Below are 19,640 nucleotides of genomic sequence, written 5' to 3' on the forward strand. Positions count from 1 at the left end.
GGGAGTGCAAGGAAGCCCCGCGAAGGCCCTCCCTGGCCCCAGGCAGGGGTGGGGAGAGGCAGGGAGGAAGCAACTTACCCTCCCTCTTCCCCTGCCTCCCGAAGGCCCTCCCTGGCCCCAGGCAGGCAGGGGTGGGGAGAGGCAGGGAGGAAGCAACTTACCCTCCCTCTTCTCCTGCCTCCTCCTGGCTGAATGAGGGCCGGAAGCAGGGCAGCCGGAAGCAGGGGGCGGGGCTTCGTCATGTGCTCCGCCCCCGTACCTCACCCGGGGGAACTGCGATCCCCCGCGATCCCCCCCGAAATGACCTCTGGTCCCAACCCAGATCTGGCAACACTTGAGATAGAAGGAAGTACTTCACCCAAAGAGTAATCAACATGTGGAATTCACTGCTGCAGGAAGTGGTGGTGGCTACAAGCATGGACGGCTTCGAGAGGGGAGAAACATATGGAGCAGAGGTCCATCAGTGGCTATTAGCCTCTTGCTGAATCACTAATAAACTATGAGCTGATCACTTCTACGCATCTGAACCCAGTATATTTCAAGGAGAGAGCATTTTTGGTTGGGGGCTTCTTGCAATCATGTGTCTTAGAAACTGCTGTTTAAGTGTACCCAGCAGTACAAAAATGATGAGGTTGGACAAACACTCACTCTACCTCTTATGTTTAAGGGGCACAACATGACTTCATGTCAGTTTTTTCTGCAATTTACCCCAAAGGCCCGATATTTATTTTATTTATTTCATTAGATTTCTTGACTGCCCTTCCCTGCTTACGTGGGGCTCAGGGCGGTTTACAACAGAATAATTCAATACATTATAAAACCAATTTGAACCATAAAAATCAATATTAAAAACATTCAAACATAAATATTTGAAAACATTTTAAGAACAAGATGGGACATCTAGCATTCAGTTTTGGGGGAGCAGGGGGAGGGTGCCGGGCAGATGTAAGGAATTGTCACTGGTCTCAACCAAAGGCCTGGCGGAACACCTCTGCCTTACATGCTCTGCAAAACCTTAATCTGGGAGAACCGGGTTTGATTCTCCACTCCTCCACATGCAGCTGCTTTGTGACCTTGGGCAAGCCACAGTTCTCTCAGAGCTGTTCTCTCACAGTTCTCAGTCAGAGCTCTCTCTGTCTGTCATGGGGAGAGGACGTCCTACTGAATGCTCATAGACCTTCTATGAGGTGCTCTTATGGTGCAAAGTGGTCTCGTTTTCCCAGTGGGCATTAGCTAAAGGGGTTCCCACACCTACCTGCCCCCCTTCCACTCATATTTGAATATCTCCTGTCTTTAAGGGATTCAGGTTTAACTGTGACTTCTGTAAAGGTTCACCTTGCAGCTATTTCTGCTTCTCACTTCCTGGTTGATGGCAGAACTGTGTTTTTGCATGAGGACCTTAAAAGGTTCCTGAAGGGGTTATTTAACTTATTTCCCCCCAGATAACACATTGCGCCTCAGTGGTCTCTATTTGTGGTTCTCGCACAACTCATGCTCCCACCTTTTGAACCATTCACTTGATGCAAACTAAACCTCCTTTCCATCAAAGTAGTGTTCCTATTAGCAATCGCATCTGCTAGAAGAGTGGGAGAACTAGCAGCCTTATGGGCTCACCGACCTTTTATCAGATTTCATGGCGGAAAAGTTGTGCTTCACCCTAGCCTACAGTTCCTACTGAACGTGGTATCATATCCTGCCCGTCTTCTTCCCCTTCCCCACATCAGAGGTGGAAAGAATGCTCCATTCACTGAATGTTAAAAGGGCTTTATTGTATTACTTAAACAGAACACAGCCTTTCCAGAACACTCCAGAACTGTTTATTTGTTATTCAGGCCCCTCTAAGGGAAAAGCAGCCACTTCTCAAACCATATCTATATTGATAGTCTCTGCTATCAGGATCTGCTATTAACAGGCCAAGTTACCCTTCCCTCTTGGCATTCATGTTCACTCCACATGGTCACAAGCAACATCTGCAGCCTTTCATCATGGAATGCCATCATGGACATCTGTAGGGCAGTCACATGGTCATCTGCTGACATGTTCACTAAGCAATATTCTGTTGACATGAATGCAGGAAAAGTCAGTGGGCAAGGTGGTTTTGCATTCATTGTTCCAATGAGAGCTTCACACACCCCTCCATGGTGAGTAGCTTGCTAGTCTCCCAATGTGAGACTGCACAGAAGGACCGAAGACTAAAACAGTGTTGCACTTACCTGTAACTGTTGTTCATCAAGTTGTCTTCTATGCAGACATACATTCCCTCCCTCCTGCCCTGCTGTGAGTTCTCCTTTTCAAGTTTCTGCTCACGGCAGCTCAGGAGAACTGAGAGAAGGGGGCGCACCCCCACTGGAGCATGTGGCCATTTAAGTGGGAAATGGCAGCTAATGTGCTCTGGAGCAGCAGGGCTCCCCCAAGACTCTTTCTTTCCTATGAAAATGCTGGTAAAGACCTCTGGTGGCTGGCCTGTACAAGCGTGGTCCCAGTTTGTGCCTGAACAGAAGACAACTAGATGAACAAAGTTACAGGTAAGTGTAACACTGTTTTACTTTCTAAAAGCATTGGTTTCTGAGCAACTTCATAATACTGTAATTCTTTTGTTAAAAAAACTTTTTTTATATATGAAGATATATGTCAGAAGGAAAGACAAAAATGCAACGGTTTTAGTGAATATGCTGTTGTTTCTAGGTATTAAGACATAAAATTTGATAGCTTTTGTCAGATAAAGAATTCTGTGAAATGTTAAAGCTTGTATATTTTTATTAGAGTAGAAGTTGGTTTTCATTGTCTGTTTTCTTCCCAGCCCCTTCAAGAAAATCAGGATCTTTCAATTTCAGGCAAAGTGAGGCTTTTTACTAGTGCAGCATTGCACTATATGAGTGCCGTTTCAGAGCTTTGTTTAGTAAACAGTCAAAGAAAGCTCCTGGTGACACAATGTAACTGAGAAATATGAGCCTTTCAGTATTGAAGTAAGCAGTGTGTTTGGTAAGACATAGAGGTTATTGCTTCAAGCTGATCACAGTCACAGCTTTCTATAGCTTGAGTGGCCTAGATACACCTGTCACAGCACTGTGTGTTACAATAGTTAATTAACTAATGTGTTTTTATCTTTTCAGTTTCTACATCTATATAGGACTCTTCCACTTAAATTGAACTATAATTTTAATCATGGTTATTATAAGTTAGAGCATAATTAAATTTGTATGTGGCATAAATATACATTTATGGAAATGACTGCATCACGAAAAGCAAAAATTAGCTTCGCATTAACAAAAAAGAGAGGGTGGAAGAGGGGAAGTTTTATTTGTCTCTGCATCTTAGTATGTGCTCTCTGCCAAAGACTAGCATGACCTACTTTACAACAATAGCAGAAGAATCAAGCTGAGGTTGAGTTTTTTTTTTGTTAAACTGTCTTAAATTGGCTATGCACACTACCTACGTGTTCATTTGTAAGTATCTTTTTTTTTAAAAAAAATAGTAACTGTATTTCTGAGATTTAAGGTGCTATTTCCCCCCTTTTATTTTCTTAGATAATCAGCACCATGGAGCCTCAGGTGTCCAATGGCCCTACATCCAATACAACCAATGGACCTGCCAGCAACAGTAGGAACTGCCCTTCCCCTATGCAGACAGGGGCTGCTACAGATGACAGCAAAACCAACCTCATAGTCAACTATTTACCCCAGAACATGACCCAGGAAGAGTTCAGGAGCCTTTTTGGGAGCATTGGTGAAATAGAGTCCTGCAAGCTTGTAAGAGACAAAATTACAGGTAAAATGGTTCAATGTTTTTGACATTTCTTGACATTACAGTTTACCTGGTACGTTTTTTGTTTGTGTGCTGTTTTAGAAGATTTTTTTTAATACTTATGTTACGTATCAACAAATTAAAATAATATTAATTAATCTTTGGTATAACTGTTTACATCCCCAATTAACAAACTTTTGGGGCATTTGTGGTTTGTGATCCTTCTCCCATTTATCCACGTGCAAATGATGTGAGGTTTGCTGGGACATTCAAATGTAGAACGTGGGCATGAGAGTTGAAGGCAACTACTTGGTGATATACATCAGACAGGTAGTACATGTGTGTATGACAGTATGTCAAACATTGAGTAGATACTAACTGTGAACATAGTAAGCTTGATATTGAATTTATATCCCCCACCAAAAAACACAATAGCAATAAGTAGGTCTGGTAAGCTTGATATTGAATTTATATCCCCCCACCGACTCTCTATGTCTGTGCATCACCATACCCAGGAATTGTGGAATGTGAGCTCATTTTGCAGTTTACATCTGACTTGGCCAAGGTCAAAGAGTACGCTCATACCTTATAAGTTAATATTGCTTTCAAATTTAATATTGCTTTCAAATTTAGCATCTTTTCTGTTTGTGTAGATTTTAAAAAATAAAATCAGGGTAAGCAGTCACTCCTTAAATTATTGGATTTCATCCCATTCCTAATCCTTCCCTGTTTGTATCTCCTGGAAATACTTAATTCAGGTTATCCTGTTTCTTTATTAATTATGGTAGAGCAGCTCATCTCTTGTAATGTCTGCTTGAGAATTGAATGGACTGCTGGCCAAGATATCTAGGGAAGGTTCTAAACTTCCTGAAATGGTTATTATCTATGTAGACGTTGGGTTGGGCAAGTATTAGTTTCATGCCCGTGACCATAGTGTGCAGTTCAGAATGTAGAATCAAACTTCTGTATTCAGAGTGCTGTTAGGATTTACATTAGATGGCTATATGCAAAAACATAAGGTCAGGATTAACAGTTACCTCTTAAGTGTCATTGTAGTAGTGGAAATGCAGGTAAGTCAGGGTGATTCAGGAGAGGGCTTACTGAAAAAATGAGTCTCTAAGGCAATAGTTGTGGCTTGTTGAACAGGGAGTGAAAGGCTCTTTTAGCCATAAGGATCTATTTGACAGAGACACAGTGATGGAATTTAAGAGAATGGTGACAAATAGTAGATGAATGCTGATACGAAGGCAAGGAAGTACACAAGAGGGAGGGAACATAGTTGAAGATGGACAGGTAAAGAGCATTAATGGCAAGGAAGTAAAGTGATCTTGGAGTGTGACAGGGGAGGAGCACAACTATGAGCATATTCAGTAGTACCAGGTGTTTGTGATTTGCAGAGACCAGAAGAGATGGAACTGATCTTTCAGAGATTGGAGAAGGAAAATATAGAACAAGAATACAGAGTAATTTAATGTAATGGGGGAAAGTATGTAAATAGAAATGGGAAGTTGTGAGTTTGTTTGAGGATTGTGAACTGATTAAAGAGATCAGGGAGTGGTTAAGGGGAAACAGCAGTTATAGAAATGTTCAAAAGAAGTTGGTTGTGATGTGAAGAAAATTTCAGGCCTACTTGGTGATCATAGCATGATGGGAAAGCATGAGGCAATGCTGTTATGGGGTTGTGTTTTTTCTCCTTAGTATACGTTCACTGACATAATTTCAATATATGTTAGTAACGAAGCCTTTCCATACCATGTGCTGCAGGTTAGAAAAATATATGTACAGTTGCTGGTCAGTATAAAAATAGATGACTTGAGAAGTGGCCATTGGCTGCAACATCGCTATTTCTCCAGCCAAGTACAGAACAAGTGGTATGGTTCAGTTTACTCCTACAATGTGGTGGACTAATTGGAAATTCACAATTATGATTGATATATATCACAGTAATGCATTGATACAATAAATATGTCATGCCAGATAGTCTTTGATTAGAGTTTTTTAGGTAGCTCTGGTTTTCTTGAGAGTAAACCATGATGAATGTTTGGGTATTGATTGTAGATGTCTAGTGCATGCCCTGTATGTCATCTGAGCTAAGAACCCAAATGGGACTAGGCGAGGCTTGACTGGAGCTTGACTTGTCTAGCAAAAGTCAGCAAGTATCATTCAGGAGGCAACAGTATATAGGGAGCAAAGTGTAGCATTATGGGGACTATTCACCAGGAAGAAGGTAATAAGTAGGAAGAGTGTTTCATCAGTGAGGCTCTGACTCCGAGCATATGAATAATAAGAAAAAAGAAGCCTCCTGTGCACCAAAGTCTCTATCTTTAGCCAAGAAGTTGAAGTAAAACAAATCTAATGAGAGTCCTAGGTTAAAAGCTTGTACTGCATTATCTCTAGGTGGCTTCCAGTTGTACCTTAAAAGCTTGTACTGCATTATCTCTAGGTAGCTTCCAGTTTCTTTTCCAGGGAATTACAAAGTAGCAAGGATCTAAGGTGGTTGGTAAGATCATGAATCTATAGGTTCTTGTTCCGTTTTGAGGAGTCTGAACTTCTAGAATCAGAAGGCAGACTAAGACTTTTATTCTGAGTTGATTGACTTTGTAGGACCTGAGGGAGACTCCTAACGGCCCAGACCACAAAGCCGTCCTCTCTCAGAAGAAACATTGTACACAGTGTCCTGAGATTAGAATGTGACAGTGCTATAGATGATGGGAATTCCTGACTTGAAACGGTTTTCAGCAGTGATGATGAGAATTGGAGCAGTTTATCTGTACATTGTGATTGATATTGTATTGTTTAGACAACATGACATGTCTTTGTAATATCCTGGGAGTTGCTGGAGGTACATATTGGAAGGCGTATGGGGTCATTTTTTCACCTCTTGCTGTACAAGAACAGATAATTTATAGTGGCCTTGTTACGTCAGAATAGCCTTGCACTCTCACCTTGAGAAATATATTTTATATTGCGGCTGATTCAGTTGGACTATATGAAACCATTCATATGTACAGTATTTGAGAAGGACTATATGAAACCATTCATATGTACAGCTCGTATTTGAGAATTGACTGGCATGCTGCAAACTTCAGTATGCTGTAATGAATACTTCAGTTGTAATAAGATAAAGCTGGTCTTCCAAAATAATTTTGAGATAATTTCAGAGAGAAAAAGCTTATTTGACTTACAAAACCCTTTGGAAAAGGGTACATACAGTTTTAATATTTCAGTTAAGTAGTTAAACAGTTAATTGCTGTGCTGGCTGTCCCTCATTGCTAGAACCTTTGTATTTAAAATATCTCTAGCCTTCTGCTACCTGGTAATAATATTTAGAAGTCTTCTTGCTGGCTTTAGATATGTAGACATTTTGGAAGTGAAATAATTTGTAATGTTGCTCATTGCTTTGAAATTATACAGGGTTAAACAAGCATATTATTGTACTGGGAAAATGCTAATTTGGTAGTACTTAAAACCAAGTTCATAAGGAATGACAGCTTTTGAGACAGTCTTTAATTTAGATATCAGAAACAGAATCATAAACTTACATTGTACTTGGGAGCTTCCACAATCACACAGAAAAGGCTACTGATTCACACCAAATAGTTTAAGCGGGCATATTTTAATTATCAGAATGGGTTTGCAATAGGGAAAAATATCCAATTCTAGAATTTTTAAGAAAATGACACAGGAAGAAGAGAGACTAAAGATGTTTGGCTTCATTTGGCAGAGATATTTAATAAAAGCAGAACTTCTAGTTGTAAAGTGTGCTTATTAAATTCTTCATTTACACTACCTAATTAATTCTAGTATTTTAAATTAACAGTGAAACTGGTCCCTGCTGTATCGTTTCATAGCTACTGCATATTTCATCCAATAACCCAGTAGTGAGATTTAATCAGCTGCTCTCCCAAAACCAAAACAACAGAAAAATAGCTTAGGTAAGGAGCTATCTTACCCAGAAAACTTGTAATGCAAGAAAAATGGAGCACAGATTCTGGATGGGGGCATGACACGTGGGGCTTAAAAGTAAAGCCGAACTGAGCTGATTGTCTTTCCTGCGTTCTGGTAATATATTTAACCTTGAATTGTGTCTTGCAACCAGTAGAGTCAATGAGATTTGATTTGGAGTGCAGACTGGCAGTTCTGCTGCAGTATTTTAAAGTGCGTTTTCTACAAATTCCTTTTTTAAAAGTATTTTGTCAGCGTCTGCACTTCAAACTGCTACTAATGGTTCAAATAAGTTATTTCTTTAAACTTTTTGAAATTACATGTAGGGCAACTGTTGGAATCTTTTAGTGCCACTGATTTATTTCCCAGAGCTGGGGTATTTATTTCCTTCATATAAGCTGAATGCTGGGTCTGTGTTGTGTTGATAAGCTTTAGAGAGATAATGAACACATGAAGCTGCCTTATACTGAATCAGATCACTGATTCGTCACCTGTCACTTTGTTCTGACTGGCAACAACTCTCCAGGGTCTTAAGAAGAGGTCTTTCACATTACCCCTCCCTTGATCCTTTTAGCTGGAGATGCCAGGGGTTGAATCTGGCACTTTCTGCATGCCTTGCAGATGCTGTACCACTGAGCCGTGGCCCCACCCCTGAATAGGTAGTGCTGTTTTTGCTAAAGCTTTACCATTGTAAACCTATGGAAAAACTATTCTGTCTCCAGCAGTACATGAAATAATTCTAGAATAAGTGTAGGTGACACTTGATCTCATCTGCAGATCGAAGGCACTTTCCCTTCTCTCAAACTATTGGGCCAAGTCTGCTGTGATTTTTATCTGACTTTTTCTACTTCGGGGAAGAGTCCATTCCATTCTAAATGATGTGATGAAAAAGCTATCATCTAGCAATGGGTGGAGAATATTAAAATAGTCCGAGTAGTTGAACTGCATGCCCAGTCTTACAGTAAAGAGTTATACATGTACACTTGGCTCCCTTAATTTCCTGTCATGTAACTGGTGCTTAGCATTCTATTAAAATCCATTACTGACAATAATAATTTTGCAATAATATAATTGCATGGAAGATTACATCCAGATGTAGGGAATAACATAAGCATCTTCTATAGTTAATATGGAAAATCTGTCTTCCCCCCAATGATAGTGCTATTCCAGTATGCTGAATGTAATCTTGTATTGTGTTGTATTGTAATAGCCAATGACCATATACAATAAATCTAATCTGCATCAATTCCAGTATCCATTTATCCACAAACTAATTATGGGTTAAGTCAGTAGTTAGTTATCTAGTAAGTACAGCTACAACTTCGACAAATTTAAACAGTATATGTAGTTATATTTTGAAGTACTTCCTGCTAGGGGTGATGATATAGAGGGAGAAAGAAAATGCATATACTTTTCACTTTTCAGGTTGTATGTTTATGATCTTAACACAGTGTTCTGGAGAAAAATGTTAAGGTACATGCTAAAATCATGCCAAATACCATGCAGTTTTAAATCCAATTGACTGGCAGGAGAAGTATTTAAATCTCCAGTTGAAACTATTAAGACATAAAAATTAGACATCTGTTATTTCATCAGTTACTGATTCACTTATTCTGTGACTTTACACTGAACCTTTGTCTAAAGCATTTTGAAAATTCAAGTATACAAAAGTGTACTGAGATATTATAGCTAACTGGTTAAGGAACAGAAGGCAGAGGACAGAAATTAACTGGAGTTTCCACAATAGTGGGAAGTGTGCGGTAGTTTACCCTAAGATCAGTATTTGGACTGGTGCTGTATAGCATTCATAAATTATATGGAATTGGGGTGAATAGTGAGGCAGCCAAGTTTACAGATGACACTGAATTCTTCAAGCAGGTGAAACTCAAACAGACTCTGAAAAGACATTTCTATACTAGCTAAATGGACAACAAAACGGTAACAAGATTTAGTGTAAAGAAAAGTAAAGAGGCACATCATGGAGCAAGCAATCCCCAACCATATATATGTCTTGATAGGATGTGGACTGGTGGTGACAGGATATGGACTGGTGGTGATGTTTCAGACAAAAGGGCCCGGGCTGTGGATGTCGCAGTGAAAACATCAACTCGTGTAACAGTAGAAGGCAAATTCCTTGTCAGCTGCGATAGCTGCATGGAATCCCCATATTCAGAGATGGTGTGCCTCCAAATACAACCTGCTAGAGGACAAGAAATAAAGGTAGTGATGTGGTTTTCTGGAAAAACTAGAATCAGAAAATTTTCCTAAATAGATCCTGATCTGACTTAACATGTTTATTTTGGCTTCTATTTAGTAAAAACATTTTAATAGTATCCCATGTTAATTTGATGTCCCAGTAGTAGCAAAGATTTGAACTGAAACGTTTGATAAGGAAAAATTTAATCAAATGTGATTTGAAAACTATATTCTAACAAATTCAAAGTTGAATGTAAAATTATTTTTATTGGAACAATACTTATTTTTTTTATTAAGTTTTACAATAACAAAACAATATTTTGGAACAATACTTATAAAAATTTAGACAGTACTGCATGTATGTTGTTTATGTTTTAAGAAAAAGACCAAAGACACTGAAAGCTGTTGATGTACTGATGTTTACATACTCAAAAACCTTTACATAATAAACTGTTGACAAGGTTATTCATTCATCTATTTCAACAGAATTTAACTTTCTTCCATTGAGCACCTCAGTTTTACTATCTTTCTCAATGGAATTACTTGTCAGTTCCACATCAGATAGCTGATTACGGTATTGTTTACACAATGTGAGAGGAGACATATAAATAAATAAGAATTTTAGCTTTGCATTTATTTGACTTGCTCAAGTGAATGTGTAACTTGATGTTTTATTTGGATTATTGTATGTATTTGTGGTTTTATTCCCCCAACTGAAAAATCTGCTTTTTTCCTCCCCCTCAATGTTTTGTGACATTTTTGTTAGCCCTCATAAAAGGGTATTACATGGATTTGGGGTTTTGTTACCAATCAGTCTATAAAACATGCATATATTCTTCCTCACAATTCCTAGGAATAATCAATTGAAAAACATTAATTACAACTTTGAAATTGCAGTGAGAGATTAGAGAGCAGTTCGCAACTGGGAGAATGGCTCACCTTGTAGCTTGAGGCACTGGTAGTTATGAGAAATTTCCCATTCCTGATCACACAGCAAAGAAAGGGCATGCAAAATACATCCAGAAGCAGCTCCATCACCCTAAGTTGTCCATACGTCAACATCAGCTTCCCTTTAGGTAAAAAGTAAGGAACACTGCTTCAGAAGTTCTCTAAGAAGATGAAGTTAGGGAATTTTTATCTCTAGCAAAGCCAAGAGCTAGCAGTCCTTGGAACATAATTGGTCTTACCCCTGAAGGGGGAAAAAGATTGGAATTAGGAGTGTGCATTTGACATAAGCAGAGCCCCCCCAAAAAATACCTGAAAAAATACCTTATTGGTATTTTCCAGATATTTTCCCAGCCAGTTAGTGAGTGGCTACTTATTTGGCAGTCAAAAAATGGCTGACCCGAAAAATCCTAAAAATATTAGGGATTTTTTGGGACTACCAGATAGCTGCAGTTAAAGGGCATTTAAAGGGCTCTCAGTCCCTTTAAATGCCTTCCAAGTGAATTCTCATCTTGGAGAAAGCATTTAAAGGGACTGCGAGTTCTTTAAACGCCTTCAGAGTTCACTCACTGCATAGTCGTGTGGTTTGGAGAAGGCATTTAAAGGGACTGCAATCCCTTTAAATGCCCATTCCTCTCCATTGGAAACAATGGAGGATGGGGGCACCTTCTTTGGAGGCCCATAGGATTGTATCCCCTGGTCCAATTGTTTTTAAATTTGGGGTTTTTTTTAGGAGGCACAAGCATCTATGCTGGAATGTAGTGCCTCTACCTCAAAAAGCCCCCCAAAGCCCCAGATACTGTCAGATTTATTCTTCATTATAATCTATAACGGTCCCCATAGGGTATAATAGGCGAAAAAAATCCGGGAATCCCAAATATTTTCAGAATCCGACTACCATACTACTATTGGGATTTGGGAATATCAGGAAATACCCAAACCCAAAAAATATCAGGTTTTTTGCAGAGCCCTAATTGAGACTGGTGGGGATTCCTCCAGTGTTTTGTGAAACAAAATGCAATGGCTCTAATGTGGTTATATGAGTGGATTGGCAGGGCTGAAGAACAATGCATCAGTCAGGTTAGAAATTGAATTGGGAAGAGTAAAGGAGAAGGATCCACAATTGTTGGAAATATCTATGGATCTTTTGTAGAAAATGCCAGGAGAGTTCTCACAGAGCACTCAGATTAGAGGGCCTAGTCATTGATTTCTTTGCTGCCAAGGCAAACAAAGAGGTGCCAAGGTTTGCAAACAGAAACCATGAGAAGAGGCATTCATCACCGTTAGAGCCGTGGATTGATTTGCCCCAGTCCAGATTTAAAGGAAGCTCGAAGCAGGATTGGCTGGCTAAAGAAGCAGCCATCCAATCGGAATGCAGGCAAGGATGGTTAATTAATCCTCCCCTACCTCGTACTACAGCTTTTGCTGCTTTCTACCAATCCACCCTTGATACCACAGGATTGGCTGGTCACTGTTTGAGGCCAAGCAGGAATTCGGGGGGCCTTCTCCTGGATTGGCACTTGAGCAGGGCCCTTTTTCACCCTCTTCGTGATGGTGGTAATAATAGCTTAAATAAATAAATAAATAAAATATAGGATTAATTAGGACTGGCCTCTGACTGTTTAGGACATAACTAGTTTAGCAGGGAGAGGGTGTGTTGCTTATTTAGGTAGGGATAAGCAGTGAGCACCCTAAGCCATTAGGCATGGTGAAGGGTGCATCCTGAACAGATCATTGCTTGCTGGATGGTGGGATGAGGCTTGGGAAAGAGGGCCTTTGGGAGCAACATCTTCCTGAACCTGGTAGTGGTTTAATGGTGCATCAGTGTAAGGGACTGGAGCTGGACACCTCTCAGCACTCTATGTGTGGGTGAGGATAAATTAGGCCAGTGGCCGCCGCTGGCCAAGTTTGGAGCTAGGGCAGATTTTGCCAGAACAAAGGCAGTCATGGACAATTAAATATTAGCATAATTAATTGATGGTGTAGATCAGCAAATGTGAATAAATTTTAAAAAACTAGTTATATCCTCACTGTTGTTTTGAGTCTTCATTTGGAGTACTGGGCAAGTGTGCTAGTTTGGGATATGCTGTTCAACTGCAGTTGCTATAAGGTTTCCTATATGCTTTCTTGGTGGTTTTACTGATAAAAAAATCAGAAAAATCATAAGAACAGATGACAAATGATTCACATAATGTCCAGATGGTCCAGGCATCCCTGGTTCTCCAGTATTATGGTCCTTTCCATGGAAGACTCAAGGACACTTCTGAATCATTTTCATTAGGGCTTTTTCATTCATTACACGCAGGACTTTTTGCTGGTGGAACACACTGAAATGGAATTGCAGAACCTCTTCAACAAAATTCTTTAAAAAAATGTTTACAAGTTCATGAGTTTTCAGTATACAGGTTGAAAACTTCATTTCCCTCTTGAGAGTTCCGGCACCTCTTTTTCCAAACACACACACACAACCCTGATTACACATGTGCATCTGATTGCTTGGAAGTTGAAAGGCAAGCCTTAAATATCCTTTGGTTGCTGTCTTAGAGTGATACATGCTCTTCTCAAGTACACAGTTATTCTATCTGCACCTACAATAATTCTTGGAAATCGTCTTTTGTAAGCTGTACTTGCTTTGGAACATTAGTCCTTAGTGCATCAGTTAATGTTTTTCTTTTCCTTCAAGACATTTTGAACCCTGGGCTCTGACATAATACTCTGAGAAGGAAGATATACAACATCTCTTGTTGGGTATTGATGAGGGTTGATAAAGATGCATAGTTTCCCCAATCTAAAACATTTCTGATAGATGCCTCCTTGATCTTGCCTCTTCCTGTACAGTGAGTGACACTGTGGAGTCTGAATACATTTGTGTGTCTGTCCTCCATCCACTTCCTCTGAGCATCTTAGTAGGCAATGCTGAAAGCTCCCTTCTTCAAGGGTTCTCCCCCCCCCAGTGGACATAATATCTGCCTAAAGGGTGTCAGAGTTAGGTACTGCATTTATATATTCTGGTTATTTTAAGGATTATTTATGTAACTTTGTTATTGTTCTATCTCTCCTTATATATAATTCTCTTTTGGTGTGACTCTTTTCTGAACGTTCCACACACTCCCACAGCCTTTGGCTCCCTGACCTGTCACTCAGAAGCTGTCCCTATCCACTGGCTGCATTGCCTGAGTCTTGCCTTCAATATTCTAAACAGTTTGCTGTTCCTCTCCCCCCAAAAGCAAGTCAGAACACAGATCTCCAAGATCAGTTCTCCTGAAGAAAATGGCTGCTTTGGGCAATGGACTCTGTGGAATTAGACCCTGCTGAGGTTCCTCCACACCCCAAACCCTGCCGTCCCCAGGCTCTTCCCCATAAATCTACATGTCTGGTCCTCCCCTTAGTATTGCCACCCTCCAGGTAGCACCTGGAGATCTCCAAGATCAGTTCTCCTGGAGAGAATGGCTGCTTTGGGCAATGGACTCTATGGAATTATACCCTGCTGAGGTTCCTCTGCACCCCAAACCCTGCCATCCCCAGGCTCTACCCCATAAATCTACATGTCTGGCCCTCCCTGGCAGCACCTGGAGATCTCCAAGATCAGTTCTCCTGGAGAAAATGGCTGCTTTGGGCAATGGACTCTATGCAATTATACCCTGCTGAGGTTCCTCTGCACCCCAAACCCTGCCCTCCCCAGGCTGTACCCCTCAAATCTACAGGTCTGGCCCTCCCCTTATATTGCCACTCTCCAGGCATCTTGGTGACCTCCAAGATCAGTTCTCCTGGAGAAAATGGCTGCTTTGGGCAATGGACTCTATGCAATTATACCCTGATGAGGTCCCTCTGCACCCCAAACCCTGCCCTCCCCAGGCTGTACCCCTCAAATCTACAGGTCTGGCCTTCCCCTTAGTATTGCCAGTCTCCAGGCAGCACCTGGAGATCTCCAAGATCAGTTCTTCTGGAGAGAATGACTACTTTTGGCAATGGACCTTATGGAATTATACCCTGCTGAGGTCCCTCCCCACCCCAAACCCTGCCTGCCCCAGGCTCTACCCCTCAAATCTACAAGTATTTCCCAACCCAGAGTTGGCAACCCTGTAACTGGCTATGGAACCACTTTCCAGACCCTTGGAACCCAGAAGATATGGCACAGGAGGGAGGTGCTTTTCTACCTTAGCTGCCACTGCATAACCCCAAATCAACATAAATCAGGGGTGGAGGGAACCATACCTGTTACCATGAGGCTGTCCTCCCATACTACCCACTTGAGGGGCAGCAAAATGACTTGAGACAGCCCTGCTTTATAGCTAAGCAGAAGGAAATAAACATGACTTGCCTCCCTCTATTTTCCCCTTCCATCTGCCGCCCCACCAGCCACAGTTGGGACACTCACCTGGAGATTCCTTCTAGAGCTCATTGTATTTCTTCCCACAACAGGCCTTACTCCTAGTAGTACATATTCCCATATTGTTAGGTTGTGGGTTTTTTTGAGAAAATGCAATAAAATATTAACTTAAAAAAAAGAAAAGGAACTTTTTGTATTTCAAAATAACTGTCATCTTTCAACTGCAACTTTCTTTATTCTTAGAATTAGTCCAGCTTCCCACAGGACTCAAGAGCTTGCACTACCATTCTTTTGTACATACCAGTCAAATATTTGAGAATGGGAGTGTTACACGCTTGATGTTTGCTGCATGTTGACATTTTGTATAATCCTCTACATAAAGAGAAGGAGTTGTTTGCTTCTTTCTGGTTTTCCTTGTTAGGGAAGAAAGTTTGCATAGCTATACAAGTCATATTATATTGGCATACATCTCAAGTTTTCAGATCCCAAATGAGATCACCTTCTTCTACTGCTCCAGTTGGATCTCTTATTTCCTGGCAAACTAATTGTATTCTGTGGTAAATATGACTCTTCCTATCTTATTCTGTCTTTACATTTTTTGATCATCTTGGACCAAAGACAGAAGTAGTCACTACTCATATCCATCAGTTTTCCTGCTCGTGATTCCTCCCACTTCAACTAAATAAAATTATACTCCTCAACCAAAATATAGCTGATAATTGTACTTGCCTCCTTTCCATCTTAATGCTGTTTTCTCTTTGCTCTAAATTATTGGTTGAGTCTTTAGGAATTATTGGAAAGAATACTACCTTTCCATGTATATTCTTATAAATATGTAAATGTTGATGAGTCTTATAAATGAGCTGGAAACAATTAAAGGTCCTTGTAATACAGCATTCTCTTTCATGCAGTCTTCTCCTCAGGGACTCAACAAATTGATCACTAATATGCATATCATATTTTCTTCCATTTTGTAATAAATATTTCTGGAAATACTGAAGCATTTTTCACAATACATAAGTCTTGAAAATAGACAGGAAATTAACCTTTTTGAAGTAAATCTATATCTGATTAGTTACATGTACATTTGTGATGGACTTCGGACTTGGGATCAGCCTGCAAGAAAAGACACCTGCAGTCATATGACTAGCAGTGGTGATGTAATTCTGATGCAGAACTGGGGGGGGGGTTCTAATGATTAAAAAAAATCTTGAAAGTTGGAGTTTGGTTGTTGAGACTGTCAGGGTTTTTTTGGTCAGTGGGTACTGTGCCAGGGGACTGAAAAGTTAGGTTGGACCTCGCTGAGTCTGTGGAGCAAATGAGATTTCTCTACAGATTCCAATATTAAGGGAATCTGACAAAAGCCAAACGTGGTTCTATACCATCGTGAAAACTAAAGAGTCTTAAAAAGGAAAATAAGCTTCTTGTGGTTAAACAAGAGATTCATGTCCCTCTTACATAGAATTATACCCCATGGAGAGAGAGTTGGGTTTAGTGGATTTAGTGTGTGCCAGGAGGGTTTATTGGACTAGTGGATGTCCAAAAAGAAAAAGGAGAAAAAAAACCCAAGGCACAGCAGAGGAGGTGGAGAATACCTGAGAAATCCAAACATAAACCAGCATTCTAGAACTGCACAGAGTTGAAATTAGAGAGTGTATGTTTTGTAGTGTGGCATCTGAAGTGAAGGATTATGAACAAACTGACCTAAAGCTGAACTATACCATTTGAAACAACGTGTACACAAGCATCAATTTTCCCTTGTATATTTATTCTTTGCCTGCCTGTCCTTGTAAATAAAATCGTCAGTTGGTTTTATTGCTCCATGTCGCATGTGCCTCAGTGTCTGAAAGAGCTAAGTACCTGACAAAGTTAAACCATAAACTTTGTCCTAGGAAAAGAGCGGTGCTCATGAAAAGCCACAGAGATAAATATTTTTTAAAAGGTCTCATTAATATGTTGTCAAAGGCTTTAATGGCTGGAGTTCATTAGTTGTTGTAGATTTCCCGGGCTGTATGGCCGTGGTCTTGGCACTGTAGGACCTGGCATTTCGCCAGCAGCTGTGACTGGCATCCTCAGAGGTATAACACAGAAAGATCAATAAGTGGCTGGGTGTGTGACAGAAGGACGAACTGTGTGGGTTCCTGGTTAAAAGAGGCAGGCAGACAGTACCAGTGGAAAATAAGACAGCTCCAACTTGTGAAAGATTACAGGGACAAATCCTCACATACTCAGAAATAAGGGGTTTCGTCATCACAAAAAATGTTAAAAGAAGGACCCTAACATCTAAAAATAGGCTTCTACTTTAACTGTGAACTTTTTTGCCATTTGATTCCAGAGCCACCTTTAAGACCAACAAAGTTTATTCAAGGTATAAGCTTTCATGTGCACACACACTTCTTGAGATACAATGAAATGGAAGTTAGAGTCCACACATATAGATAGGGGGTGAGCAGTAAAATAGCATACATGTATTTTATGTGCCATCTGCTTGATTTATGTGCCATCTGCTTAGCTGCACAGACTCCGCACAGACAATTGGGGGGGGTATACAAATAAAGAAGTGGAGCAGTACCTAAAGGTATTGCGTCTATTGTAACTTATTGCTGGCTGCTGCCATAAACTCTTGGAGTTTCCCAAGCATTTCTCTCTATTGTTTCAGGAGATACATGACAGTGTACCTGGAATAGTCATCAATGAAAGTCATCAGGAATTTGTTTCCTCCTGATGTCACAGTTCTCATGGGTCTGCAAATGTCACTATGCACTGTCTGGGGGGGGTGTAGACTTGCTTTTGCTGCCTTTAGGAAGCAAGGCACATGTAGCTTTTGCCTTTATGCAGCACGTACACTACATATATGTTTGACATGACACCATCTTAATTTCCTTGGTTAAGTCTCGGTTTTCAAGCTCTTTTATGGATTGTGGGTGTCTGTGTCCTAGACATTTGTGCCACAGGTGGATGCAGTTGCCATAGCAAATTTGTGTAGTGATTGTAGCCTCTGCATTTGTTAGGGTAAGCTTATACAGATGCTCCTTCACAATTCCTGTGAGTATAACCTCTTTCCCCTTCTTAATCTCACATTCTTTGAAATTTCACCGTAAGTATATTACTGGTGAGGTGCATAAGAACATAAGAACATAAGAGAAGCCAATTTTGGATCAGGCCAAAGGCCCATCCAGTCCAACACTCTGTCACACAGTGGCCCAAAAATACCAGGTGCCATCAGGAGGTCCACCAGTGGGGCCAGGACATTAGAAGCCCTCCCACTGTTGACCCCCCCCCCAAGCACCAAGAAGACAGAGCATCACTTGCCCCAGAGTCCCTATCTATACCTTGTGGCTAATAGCCGCTGATGGACCTCTGCTCCATATGCTTATCTAATTCCCTTTTGAAGCCGTCCATGCTTGTAGCCGCCACCACTTCCTGTGGCAGTGAATTCCATGTGTTAATCACTCTTTGGGTGAAGAAGTACTTCCTTTTATCCGTTCTAACCCGGCCACTCAGCAGTTTCATTGAGTGCCCACGAATTCTTGTATTGTGAGAAAGGGGGGAAAGTACCTCTTTCTCTACCTGCTCTATCCCATGCATAATCTTATAAACCTCAATCATGTCACCCCTCAGTCGTTGTTTCTCCAAGCTAAAGAGCCCTAAGCGCCTTAACCTTTCCTCACAGGGAAAGTGTTCCAACCCTTTTATCCTTCACCTTAACCTGCTAACTGAAAGTAAAGGCTAAAAAGGGGCCACCCCACCTCCAACTCTTCCCCCCGTATCCTTCCGATATAATATATAATTGGGAATCACTGTATCCCACTGATTTTCCTCATCCCACCAAGTTTCTGAAATACCCACAATGTCTATTTTTCTCTCCAACACCAAGCACTCCAACTCCCCGATTTTACCTCGGACACTTCTAGCATTTGTATAGAAACAGCTATAATTTCCCATACAAGTTAAGCCTGCAACCTCCTGTCGGCTTTCCCCCAATATTCAGTTTAAAAACTGCTCTGCCACCTTTTTGATTTTAAGCGCCAACAGCCTGGTTCCTTCTCGGGACAAGTGGAGACCGTCTCGCCTGTACAGCTCCCTCTTGTTCCAAAAAGCATCCCAGTTCCTAACAAACTTGAAACCTTCCCTCCTACACAGTCGTCCCATCCATGCATTGAGACTCCTGATCTGTGCCTGTCTCTCCAGCCCTGCGCGTGGAACAGGTAGCACTTCTGAGAAAGCTACCTTGGAGGTCCTGGACCTAGGTTTCTTGCCTAGCAGCCTAAATTTCTCCTCCAGGACCTCACGACTGCATTTCCCCACATCGTTGGTGCCGACATGCACCACGACCACTGGCTCCTCCCCAGCACTATCTACCAGCCTATTTAAAACATGCGTAATGTCCGCTACCTTCGCACTAGGGAGGCAAATCACCATATGGTCAGTACACGGGTTTGCCACCCAGCTGTCTACCTGCCTAAGAATTGAATCACGA

The 19,640-nt window shown here is 40.9% G+C and overlaps 1 protein-coding gene across 1 annotated transcript in view; it reads left to right on the forward strand.

The window, feature by feature from the left end:
- Positions 1-19,640, forward strand: part of ELAVL4 (ELAV like neuron-specific RNA binding protein 4) — a 135,869-nt gene that overhangs the window by 44,735 nt on the left and 71,494 nt on the right. The window contains exon 2 of the mRNA XM_015406285.1: positions 3,528-3,768. Coding sequence (XP_015261771.1) covers positions 3,528-3,768 — 241 coding nt within the window. The remainder of the gene's footprint in view (positions 1-3,527; positions 3,769-19,640) is intronic.

Source organism: Gekko japonicus, unplaced genomic scaffold (genome assembly GCF_001447785.1).
Source record: "Gekko japonicus isolate JY-2015 unplaced genomic scaffold, Gekko_japonicus_V1.1 scaffold1467, whole genome shotgun sequence".
Classification (NCBI taxonomy): Eukaryota; Metazoa; Chordata; class Lepidosauria; order Squamata; family Gekkonidae; genus Gekko; species Gekko japonicus.